The sequence below is a fragment of the Cyprinus carpio genome, chromosome A17, assembly GCF_018340385.1.
Source record: "Cyprinus carpio isolate SPL01 chromosome A17, ASM1834038v1, whole genome shotgun sequence".
In the NCBI taxonomy this organism is placed as follows: Eukaryota; Metazoa; Chordata; class Actinopteri; order Cypriniformes; family Cyprinidae; genus Cyprinus; species Cyprinus carpio.
Genome location: NC_056588.1, coordinates 11043488 through 11056693, shown reverse-complemented (window position 1 = coordinate 11056693; position 13206 = coordinate 11043488). Strand labels below are relative to the sequence as shown.

The 13206-nt window shown below is 36.7% G+C and overlaps 1 protein-coding gene across 1 annotated transcript; it reads left to right on the top strand.

The window, feature by feature from the left end:
* Positions 1–3030: 3030 nt before the first annotated feature.
* On the top strand, positions 3031–13200 carry LOC122148112 (cytospin-A-like). Its single transcript, XM_042773389.1, has 5 exons — positions 3031–3289; positions 4760–4821; positions 5726–6082; positions 6686–6759; positions 12928–13200. The coding sequence occupies exons 2-5, from the start codon at positions 4782–4784 to the stop codon at positions 13198–13200; spliced, it is 744 nt and encodes a 247-aa protein (XP_042629323.1). The 5' UTR covers positions 3031–3289; positions 4760–4781.
* The last annotated feature ends 6 nt before the right edge of the window (positions 13201–13206 follow it).

The window sequence follows — 13206 nt, the reverse complement described above, 5'->3', positions numbered from 1 at the left end:
TTTTTGTTTCTAGGATCTTCACTTGGAACCATAAGTCATTAAGGTTTTTTTTAATTAAACAAAAGTAGCAGTAAAGACTTTTACATTGTTAAATAAGGTTTATATTTCAAATAAATGCTGTTCTTTGTAACTTTCTATTCATCAACGAATCCTGAAAAAAAAATATCCCTTTACATTTTGCATTTATTGCATTATATTAATGTTTGAGATACAGTAAAGCCTCTTAAAAATAAAAATTAAATCCCATGAAAATATTTTCATTGATAATAAATGTTTTTTGAACACTAAATCAGCATATAGGGAATCATTTCTGAAGGATCATGTGACTGAAGTAATAGCTGTCTTCACAGGAATAAATTACATTTTAGAACATATTCAAATAAATATATTTAAAAAAATCATATATCATAATATTACTGTTTAATATTTTTTATCTAACACAGCCTTCATGGGCATGAAGACTTATTTCAAAAACATGTAAAAAAAAAAATATGATCTGAAAAAAACCTTTTGAATGGTAGTGTAAATATATATTTGACTTGTTTAGTTTTTAATTTTGTTTTGTTTTGTTTTTGTTCTAATAACTGGGTCACTTCTGACCTGTGTGACTAGACTTTATAGTCCTTTCCGGCTTTACACATGCCAGGCTATACAAGGATGTCGTCCTTCACTACAACTTAACCCTGCATCCCTCACTTCGCCACTGTCGTCATAGCTAGCATGTCCATGTGCGTGCTAGCCTCTTTTTGGTAATCTCATTGAGAGAGAGACAGACAGATGGGGCCTCTCTCTATATAAGCTCTGATCAGAGCAAGACAGTGATAGATGTGCAGTCTTACCTGAGGGAACTATCCTCATAAGAAGCCTCTTTCTGTCAGAAGGAACCAGAGGAAAAGGTCCTGCTCACAAACAACGCTCCAAGGCCTAGTGACTAAATTGATATGTTCTTTGGTCTCCCACGTCCTACTTTAGGACACATCAGAAACTTGCAGGTGAGTAAAAGAATCTGGGCAGATACACTGAATTAATCATCTGCAGATGTTTAAAGTTTTGTATTTGTATAATAATTGTATTTACACTTAAATTGGGGCAGAACTGCAGGGCTAAACTCATAAAGCTGACTGGATGTTGATGAAATAGTGAATAATACTGTTCTATAATTCACAAATTTTTACAACATTCCACATGGTCTGATTTCAATTGCTATTATCTCCAATTAGGTCTTTAATTGGCCATTATTACATTAGAGATTTGTTGGATTTACATTCCATTTTAAATTGTTATAGAATTATCATAATTTACATTAGCGTATTCTGTGACTATTTTAACATTTAATATTTCACAGCCAAAAGATATGAGTCATCAGTGAGGCAGGTTAATGTGTTTCTAATTAAACATAATCTGAAGGTTAATGTTTGTCAGTTTATCATACACTATAACCATGTATTTCCACTCTCTTTCAGACATCCACTGTATAGACTGTGACGACAAACTTGTAGTGCCACAGGTCGCTGTTTTTTTGGGTGCGTTGGGAATTGCGATGTCTGGATACAGCCCTCGCCAACTCGCTGTTCACCACCGTCCCTCCACACGCATCCTGCATTGGATGTCCAAACCTGCCATTAATGTTGATAGCCCGGGTTCCCCAGGTCGAACCCGTCTGGCTTCAGCCAATACTGCAATGGCATCCATCAAAAAAGATGAACAGGATCAACCAATCAAAAACACAGGTGACACCGAGCAACCTGTGAAGGCATCACCTGGCATATGAGAAAAAAAAAAAGAAAGAAAACTTCAGCCATACAAGGGGCTTGTGAGGTCTTACTGTGTAAGATGGAGCATAGTCAATAATTTAGTATGTAGTTATTTGGAAAGTGCCTTTGTACAAGAAAGCCGGTTTGCCCTGATTAGATTGTGTGTATTTATGAGGTTGGCCGAAGTTGCACAAATGATTCATCAGATCTGTAATAAAGACCAATTGTCGGTTTGCTGATGAGTCATATATTAAGTTATAGCATCCTTGTGAAAATTACCTGCATGTCTTTTTTAAATCTGTCTAAATATACAAGCATATTAGTTTGATGATGTCATGTTGGGCGCTGTCACTGGTCAAGCGATATTGTGAAATCCACTGATTTTTAATTTACAGAATCAAGCCCACATACCAGCCATAATTTGCAGATGTAGGTCAATGACATCCTGATGACTGGCTCATTACTTAGAAATGTATTTACAGTCAAAATAACACCCCCTGTGACAGGCATGTTTCCTAAGCTGAACCACTTTCTGAAGATTAGTTTGCTGAATTGATTTACTAGGTCTTGTTTATGAGATGTAAGCATACAGGTAGGCTGTAAATGAGTCAGGAGATGATTTATCAGTTTGGTTCTCAGGTCGTAGAGAGAGAATATGGTGTGTTCAAAAACAGTACTGTATTCAGATCACAGAATGCAACTACATGCAGATATTTGGGATGATTGTATAATCTTTTTAAATGCTTATTTTAGCTGTTTTATATGGCTACAGTATTAAAGCCCTAATAACCTAATAAACCTATTAACAATAAATACAAAAATATTGTATAAATTTAGCAGTGTATGAAATTATATGTTATGCAAATAAAAACTTTAAATACATTTTAAAAAACTTAATTTTTCTTAGCCTTTTTTATTATTTTATCTCTTTTTTATTTTATTATTTATTTATTTTCTCTTTTTTTTGAAAGTCAATTAGTTTAATTTATTTTTATTTTATTTTTTTTAAATCACTTAAGCTTTATTTCATTGCAGTCATTTAGGTCAGATAAGATATAGGCTAAACAACATTATTTTAAGATTAAGTGGCTCCTCAAGGTAAGTCTTTAAATTAGGATTAGGGTCAGCATCAGGTCAGAAGTTAAGGTGAACTGATCTGCTTGTATTGTTCGTTAAGCTTTATAAATCATACCTGAACTAGCATAAACCCTTAATAATGATTATGTTTATGAGAAGAATGTACTCACACGTGACTCCTGATGAAAGGGTGTTTACGCAGGCTGTTATATGTGATTTGTCGCTCCTTCAAAAGCTGAGGACAGTAAGATTATTTGAATGAACGCTGTCTCCTGTAGTAGGCTACTCCTTAGTCCTCACGAGGGGGCAAAAGGACAGTTTTTAACGGGCTTCATACCCACATCCTGCAGTCTGCTCATGATCTACTCTTGTCCCGTGAAGCGGTGCGACTCCACTAGCGACAACATGTAAAACTTGGAAGTCAGTCACGGTAAATAGCCTACAAGACCTTCGATTAGGTGTGTAAGCAACAAAAACTATCCATTATTATTGCTTTCGCTATCGTATAGGTGTATATACTGGTCATTTGTATAAGAATTGCATGCGGTAATTTTCTCCTATATTTTATTGCTCTCTGTCAAAGTAACTAATCTTATTTCCTTGTTTTTATAATCTTGCTTTAAAGTTGTTGTTGTTGTTGCAACTTAATTAACTTAGTTAAAAGTTGCTAGTTCATTAAAGTGAAATTATAAGTGATATTAAAGTGATTTTAACTATAAAATAGGCGAGACTGGTAAGTGTAACAAGCGGAAAGTTTTAACCAATTAGAAATTAAAAGAAAAAAATCTAGTGGTTAATTATTGTTGATTCATTTGATTGATTACACGACAAAAATATTTTTATAAAATTCATTTGACAGACTACAGCAAAAAATTACATTATTATGATTATTAGTAATAGTAGTATCAATATTTATAACAGTTATGCTTAAATGTATGTATGTGGGGGGGGGGGATCAACGGGGGCAAATTTAATTCCATGTTTGTTTTGGGGTCTGCTAAATTACAAATTGTGCTGATATATATATCTGTATATATATAGTATCAATATTAGTATGCAAACAATACAATTTACTTTACCTGTTGAACATACAGTGATGTAATGGCATTGTTGGGTGCTGTTCTTCCCTGATAGCAGATGTAGACTATTAAACGGAGACGTTTATTTGATGTCTGCATTTGCAAGATGTATTTCTTAGAGTGTTTGCTCATCTGCAATATGTCTAGGATGTTTCCTATCAGATGTCAAATAAATGTTTCGAAAATGTCTTTAAGATGTTTATGATTTAGAATGTATGTAAAACTGACATCTTAAAGACGTCTATCAGATGTTTGTACACAGCAGATGCTTTTCAGATGAAGCAATCTTTAACAGACATCTTGCAGACGTTTGTGTGTTATCTGGTACCAACCAAATGGTGCCATTTATCAGTAGTCTTGATATTATGATGACCAGTAAAAAACTGTGAACATTAATGAGTCAAATGGATTGTCAGTCTGTCTCTTCCATACAAGACCCAATTTTATATTCTATATGTTAATTATTTTGAATTGACATAGAAACAAAATGTGTTACGACACTCCCTGGTCTTCCCTAATCTATGTCCTAACTATATCCTCACAGCAGTGTAAGTTTAGCAGTGACCATGGGCTTTTGCATTTTCATGCAAACCTTACCACAAACCTCATTCAAATTTCCCTACCATTGGTGGAGAGCTTTCTGAATATCTCTTAACTCAGTATGAGCAGAGATACTAATACAGAATCTTTTTTTATATCTTTAGAGTTATTGATATGTAGTTTTGGCAACACCGCTATGTGATTTGCATATTGGATAAAAAGTTGGACATAGACCACATGTGTATGAATAAACTATGTGGAAGGTTTTTTTCTTATTTTTATTAAATTATTTTTTGTCATCTTCTATAGAGTGAAACAAGCTGCTGGTAACATGGGGAATAATTCTGGAAAAGAACGACATGGATCTGCAGGTAACTAGCTTTTGACAACAAGCACACACAGATATTCAGTGTTTTATTGAGATACCCCCCAAGGCACAGGGACATACAAAGGGATTTTTCACAAGAGAAAAAATAACAGAAGAGACAAAGAGAGATAAATAAACATAAAAAAAGAAAGAAAAGAGTGATATGTGAAGAGTAGATTCCAGGTATGTGAATGTTGAATACTGAAAAAGAAAGAACTTCAGGAGTGTTATTAAATGTATTAGAGCGAGAGTCATTATTGGAATACTGTATTGTTCCTTCTTCCCTGTTATTGGTGGTGTCCAGAGCCCTCAGACTCACTGACTCAGCAAACCTTTCCCACCCATGGAGACGACAAAGGCTTCTTAATGAAGAACAACCACACACACACACATTCAATCAAATCTGTTCCTGTTGGTTTATATTCAAAAAAGTAAATAGTGAAACCTGCCTTTTTTTTAGAAAAATAAAAACTTTTCTTAAATGATTAGTTCACCTAAATTACCCATTTACTCACCCTCGTGACATTCCAAAACCATATTACTTACTTTTGTACATGGTGAAAGTGTCATGAATTTAGTCCATATGACACTTAAAATATTACACTTAAAATAGGGGCAGAATGATATGTGTAATTTAATATATAAAGAAGTATTAATATTATTTATTTATTATTATTATTTAAAAATGCATTTTATTTGGTAGTCACATAATTCTGTACCCAGACAGTGTCTTCTTGTCCCCTGAAATCATGAATATTGACTACATTCTGAACATCCCATGAATAACTGAAATAAACTAAATTAATTTCTGTGACAGCAATCTACGCACACAAGTTATCATGTAAGGAAATGTTTTATTTAAAGAGACAACTGTCAGTTCAGAGAGCTCCACCTCTGTCTCTCTGCAGGCACTGCCGTGGACACATATGAAACACCTTCTGCCTCGCCGTATAGTCTTGTTTCTACCTGTTCACCAACCACTCAGCTGGAGTCCATTTCCAACTATACAAGCACAGCCATCCCTGAAACGGCTCAAGACACTCTGAGTTCCACCGATCAGAATGATGAACAATTGTTGGACTGCAGGACAGAGCCTGCGAAGGAGGCTGAGGATGGATTTAAGATGACAGAATCACCTAGGCAGGTGTCTCATCCTTCAGGTGTGTATGTGAATGGAAAAACAGAAGTGGACCCAAAACTCCTACAGGAGTGTTTCAACACACTGCAGCTCAACAACATTGAAGAATCCACATATATACTGAACGGTAAGTCAGGCAGTCATGCTATGTCCACTCATTCATTAATTAAAGCATGCACATTTTTACACAAACTGCATGCACTCTTAAACATGTTGAGGAAGTAATAACATTCTAAATGTATTACTGTATGTTCATTTGTGGGTCTCAACTAGTGTCGCTGCTTTGTTCTGATCATGAACAGCGAGGAGGGGGAAAAAATGCTAAATGCAAATAATAAAATGCAGTTAGCCAAATAAGCATGCATATTTATATTTGACTCATTCATTCATTTGCATTTTTGTTTATTTTCTTTGTTGGGTTGCCACTTGATGGCCAATATATGAAGAAAATCCTCTTGAAAACCACTAATACCTTTATAGATTTTTATTCACAAATGTTGTTTACAGATTGTTTATTAAAAATTTGTCTCACTTTTATCATATTGCTGTTGCTGTGGTTTTATAAAGGCAATAAACCATTTAAGGTCATGCATTGGAGTGGTTTTACCACGGTGGTAAACTTAATGTAACACACTTCCTTTAGTGGTTTATTGCTTTATTATGTGCTTAGCAAATACTTATATCATTTATAATGTGAATAATAATGAGAATCACTTTTTTGGTTTTTCAGATCTGTTAACATGTTTTTTGATGGAGCGGGAGAAGATGAAGGAGGAATTGAGAAGTTGTAAAGAAAAGATTCAGGTGAATCACAATTGCTTCTTTTTGTAGCATACATACTCTAAGCTGCTCCAAACCCTGACACTCCGTTTGTGCTTGACACTTTGGTTTCTATGATTCGCTCTTTTGAAGACAGAGGAAAATGCAACAGGAAGTCACATTGTCCCCAGAGGTGCAGGTCAAGGATTGTCTGATAAAAGCCTGCCAGGTTCAGCAAAGACTTATGGGACATGCAATCCTACAAATTACTCCTTTCCTGTCTTAGCCCAGGAATGGACATTGTTTTTGTAAATGTGTTTATGTTATGTTTCTGCTAACATGGGCCTAAACTGGTAGTCTCAAGGAATCAGATTTTTAAAAAAAATCTATTTTTGACAGGAATGAGGAGAGGAAGAGATGGAGGGGGCAGAAAAGGGAAAAACTGGTAAAGAGAGGGACAGCAAAGAAAATTGTTATCCCTTGCATAGATTTCTGAATAGATAGATTTAGTATGAAAGAAAGAGAAAGATTATTAAATTTAGTTATAGAAACATTTAAACAGGAGGACATTGCTTTGGTCTAAAAGTAGCTATACAGGGTGTAAGGCTTGCAGAAGTAGGAGTGCTTGAGACACAGATGGAAACAGGGAGTGAACGGAAGATAACTGAGGGGGATGTGGGGAATTCTGTTCCGCTCTTGCAAGAACAAAACTTTTTTGTTTGGCCACTATGACAGCAGTAAGTCCGCATGTAACAACTCACTGACCAAACAACAGAGTGAGTGTGTGTTCCTACCCAGCCTTCTGTAAGTGGACATAACTTTACCATTCAACTCAGCCACTAATCACACTTAGATGAACCAAATTAATAATAGGACGAGTCAAGTCATCTTTATTTTATAGCACTTTTTCGAGATTATTTCAGCAGCAGCATTTGTTCTCATTCAGTAGTGTCAGGTGACAAAAAAATGGAGACAAAAACCTTGGGAGAAACCAGGCTCGGTCAGAGGAACAGTTCTTATCTTTTTAATGTCACCAAATCAAAATCCACAACTCTTATTTTTTATGGAATGTTGCCATGTATTATAAATTATTTATCTGTGCATATCATGTGCCCTCATAATTTTTAATCAGAAAAATTAACTTCCCCTCCCTTTCACAATGGCATCTGTTCTCTGATGACATGTGCACTGGTGCAAGGGCAGGACAATAATCCGTCACCTCCAACAACCACAGCAATTAGCAAATGTTAACAATCCAGTAAATTCCCCAAAAAAAGTCCTGCTTTACATACATCTTTCGAGATGCCGTCTCACTTGGATATACATCAAAATACAGGAGAAAAGTCAGTCACAATTTCTGGTTCATGTTGACTTTAAAATGTCATATTGACACAATAGCCTGACTGAACTCAAAGGTTTGCAAAGTTTTTTTTTTTTTCTCAAAACTGACAAAGCTCTATAATCCAATTGTAGTATGACTTCATTCAGCATGTGTACATGTTTCTCAGGCTACACTTGGCCTCGTTGTTACGCGCTTTCTCCAAAAGACAGAGATGATGCACAACTTGTATTTGATCCTTCAGATATTCGATTATGCATTATGCATATGACCCTCTCGCATGCTACCACACAACTTTCATATTCACTCACTTAATAGTCATGATTTAGAGTCACTCTTTGTAATATTTCCAGTTTCATTTTGGCCTGATTCTCTCACGCAGTGTCAACAAGCTCTCTCTCGCTCTGCTGGACATTGCTAAAATGCTTAAAACCCATGTGCTTACACTGAGTGTACTCACTGAGCATAAAATATGTTATGGGTGTGTGTGTGTGTGTGTGTGTGTGTGTGTGTGTGTGTGTGTGTGTGTGTGTGTGTGTGTGTGTGTGTGTGTGTGTGTGTGTGTGTGTGTGTTTGTGTGTGTGTGTGTGTTTGATGGGTAGTGGTGGGTCCCTTCATCTGCAGTTTTTGTTTCAATCTTACACACACACGTTATGACTGTAAGAAGCTGGTTCCAGATGGACTGTGCTGAATGCAGGAGTCACACACTGACTTTGGGTTCGCTGGAAAAAGCTTTACCCTATTGTATTAGGCCATTGTGTCAGACGCACTCGTCTGTTGGCACTTTTCTGTGTGTAGTAGTAGAGTGCAGCGATAATGTAGTTTGTATGTGTGCGAGGGCTTGTCAAGTAGGGGAAGAGAGTTCTACTCTATATCCAGACCCACACACAATGTACGAAAGCCCCAAAAAAGAGCAACAACTTCTTATCATCAGGGGTGTGGTACTTCCTTAGAAATCCCACTTGAATCAATGAGCTGATGTCTAAAACATCACCACTGTCCAGAGAGAGAGAGAGGTGGGGTCATTTTCTGTCCTGTCTGCATGACTGGAAAGCTGTGAGTGTGAGTAGAGAGAAAGACAGAATTTAATGACTTTAACAAGGTTGGATGATTGCCAACATGTGTTAATGCTGTTTCACTCAGTTCTTATTCATCAATAAAATGAAGTGTCCTTTCATGGCAAATGCTTCAGGAATTAAACAGGCTAATGGGAAAAGGTTTTTTTTTTTTTTTTTTTTGCATCATAAGGAAAAATGATTGAAAAACCCTCCTGTGACAGACCATTCTTATTATGAATATCTTATTATGTTTTCTTAACTAATATTCATTAGTCTTTTAATTTCCTGTGTAGGCTGGAATACACTACACAACGTTTGCCCTGATGCTAGTAGCAGAAATTCAGAGACAGTTTGAGACACACCCTTTTTTTAGCTCCTGACTGATTCCGTCCATTCTGAGGATATTAAATATGTTTGATATTTTGAGCTGATTTTAGAAAACATTGTTTTCTTTTGCCATGCATCTCCTTGCAACAAGCCACATTTCTGTGCCTGAGTTCGTTGTTCTGAAAAACTTGAATGTCTGATTCTCAGTTGTTTAGTGTATATGTCCAGTTTTTTTTGCTGTAGATATCTACAAAATCATGCCAATTGTTTTAAAATCTGTTCAGATATTATACACTGAACAAAATTATAAACGCAACACTTTTGTTTTTGCCCCATTTTTCATGAGCTGAACTCAAAGATCTAAGACTTTTTCTATGTACACAAAAGGCCTATTTCTCTCAAATATTGTTCACAAATCTGTCTAAATCTGTGTTAGTGAGCACTTCTTCTTCGCAGAGATAATCCATCCACCTCACAGGTGTGCCATATCAAGATGCTGATTAGACAGTATGATTATTGCACAGGTGTGCCTTAGGCTGGCCACAATAAAAGGCCACTCTAAAATGTGCAGTTTTATCACACAGCACAATGCCACAAATGTTGCAAGTTTTGCGGGAGCGTGCAATTTGCATGCTGACTGCAGGAATGTCCACCAGAGCTGTTTCCCGTGAATTGAATGTTCATTTCTCTACCATAAGCCGTCTCCAAATGGCGTTTAAGAGAATTTGGCAGTACATCCAACCGGCCTCACAACCACAGACCACGTGTAACCACACCAGCCCAGGACCTCCACATCCAGCATCTTCACCTCCAAGATCGTCTGAGACCAGCCACCCGGACAGCTGCTGCAACAATTGTTTTGCATAACCAAAGAATTTCTGCACAAACTGTCAGAAACCGTCTCAGGGAAGTTCATCTGCATGCTCGTCGTCCTCATCGGGGTCTCGACCTGATTGCAGTTCGTCGTCATAACCGACTTAAGTGGGCAAATGCTCACATTCAATGGCATCTGGCACTTTAGAGAGGTGTTCTCTTCACAGATGAATCAAGGTTTTCACTGTACAGGGCAGATGGCAGACAGCATGTATGGCATTGTGTGGGTGAGCGGTTTGCTGATGTCAACGTTGTGGATCGAGTGGCCCATGGTGTCGGTGGGGTTATGGTATGGGCAGGCGTATGTAATGGACAACGAACACTGGTGCATTTTACTGATGCCATTTTGAATGCACAGAGATACCGTGACGAGATCCTGATGCCCATTGTTGTGTCATTCATCCACGACCATCACCTCATGTTGCAGCATGATAATGCACGGCCCCAATTTGCAAGGATCTGAACAACCTGATCAACTCTATGCGAAGGAGATGTGTTGCACTGCGATAGGCAAATGGTGGTCACACCAGATACTGACTGGTTTTCGGACCCACCCGAGCCCCCCAATACAGTAAAACGGCACATTTTAGAGTGGCCTTTTATTGTGGCCAGCCTAAGGCACACCTGTGCAATAATCATGCTGTTTAATCAGCATCTTGATATGCCAGACCTGTGAGGTGGATGGATTATCTCGACAAAAGAGAAGTGCTCACTAACACAGATTTAAACAGATTTGTGAACAATATTTAAGAAATAGGCCTTTCGTGTACATAGAAAAAGTCTTAGATCTTTGAGTTCAGCTCATGAAAAATGGGGGCAAAAACAAAAGTGCTGCGTTTATAATTTTGTTCAGTTTAAGTCATGTAGTGTATTATTTAGTGAATTTCAGAAGCAAGACATATAATATTGGATTGAAATTTAAATTATAACATCAATAGGTTATATTACAGATTTAAAAAATAGCAGTTGTAGTGCATAAAATACTATTTACAAAATTATACAAAGCTATGCTGCTACACAAAGTGTGCAGTCAACAATTTTACATCGTGCTTTGCCAAATATTTTAAAAGGATTTGAAATGTAATTTTTTAAACACATTACATATTTTAGAGAGCACAGAAATATCTAAATACCTTCTGTTGTCTGTGTTCCTATATCAGATTGACTCTTATGTGTGTCAGAGTAAGTGTAACGTTGTGTATTCTTGCCATAATCAACTCCAGCTGGGGTCTGGAGGCCACAGAGTGATGAAGAGGTTCCTGAGACCTTCCCTGCTCTCTCTTTCTCCTCCTACTCTATTTCCATCCTTCTTCAGTGTTATTTGTTTAGACACAGCTGGGGTCTACAACCTTTTTCAGACTAAGGTACTAACATCTGGCCTACACTAACATGCATATAGTATTAATGTATTTACATACTTATGATGTAAAACTATTAAAATAATCATCACAGAAGTCAAGAGTCATGTAATTGTATAACTTTGGTTGAAGTTAACATACCAGTATTTTTATTTAATGTTTATTTTCTTTTCTTTTTTCCCCCCACAGAATAATATCTCAGTAATTGGCAGTCTTCCAGCTGGTCTTATGTCTCTTTCTCAAAATTTGTATATATAGTAATTAGTAGTTCTCCACCCTTAGAATTTCTTATGAATTTCCCCCCACTTTGACGTCTTTTGTCCTAAATGGTTATTTGTTATTGTGAAGATTTGCACAATAATGACTTACTCACTTTGATAAGTTAGTTGTTTGTCTTTATTTGAGTCATTTTCTCTCTTTGGCAGAATCAACGCAGAGTTTAAGTTAGTTCTCATGAAAGAGAGAGACATAAAATAAAATAGATGATGAAAGAGAGAGAATGAAAGAAAGGTCATTGTTTTTAGATTGTGATTACGAAACTAAGTTGTGTGTGTTTTGCATATGTGTTATCATTCTAGGGAATCACTCTTGTATTTCTTGAGATCTAACTATTGAGAAATCACTTTATTGCCAGGACATGCTCAAGGCTGCAAGCGGAGGAAGATTCCTAAGTGTGTGTTTGTGTTTGTGTGTGTGTAATGGCCCTGGACCACTGCAAGTAAATAGTACAGGATACGTTTCATATCTTTGAAAGAGGACTCGTTACTGATCTTGCTGAGATGTGGAGAACAAGCTCAGATTTCTAAGAATGGAGTTTAATGTAAGCATATTGTGTGTAAGTGTGTGTGTTTAGCAAACAGTGAGAGGTGAGCAGTCAGATTCACAACAAACCTTTTCACCTCATAGGCTCACAGCTGAGTTACAACTCTATCCAAGAGGAAAACATTCATATCCTCAGTCAACTGCTCTGCTCTCAAAGACAAGAGACCCACTTCCTCCTAGGACTACTGTGTATTTTGTAATCGAGTAAAGATACCTTGAGGAACAGGTTTTTTTGGCATGTGTGAACAGCAATGTTCCTATCAAATATGATATGAATTTTTGGATATAAATGTATTTTATTTCATTATAAAAATTATTATATATTATAATAATTATTTATAATAATTAATTTTAATTCTTGAATTTTATATATATATAATATTTAAAATTATGTCTTACCAAGTAATATGAATATTATTGTTATTTCTTTCTGTAGGCAGAACGTGAGGAGTGGCAGCAATTCCAGTCTGACCTGAAGGTGGCGCTTGTGGTTTCAGACAGACTGAGGGCAGAAGCTGAGGAAGAGCTAAATACTTTAAGAGCAGCAAGGCAGGACATGGACACACAGCTAGCCAATGCCTTGCAGGGTCGCCAGGAGTTCGAAAGTCAGTTGGAGAGCCTCAGAGCTGAGTTGGAGCAAAGCAAGCAGAAACTGAAGCACCACCCAGCCACCCACAAGAGGGCCCCAGAGAAAAAAGATCAAAGATAAACAAAA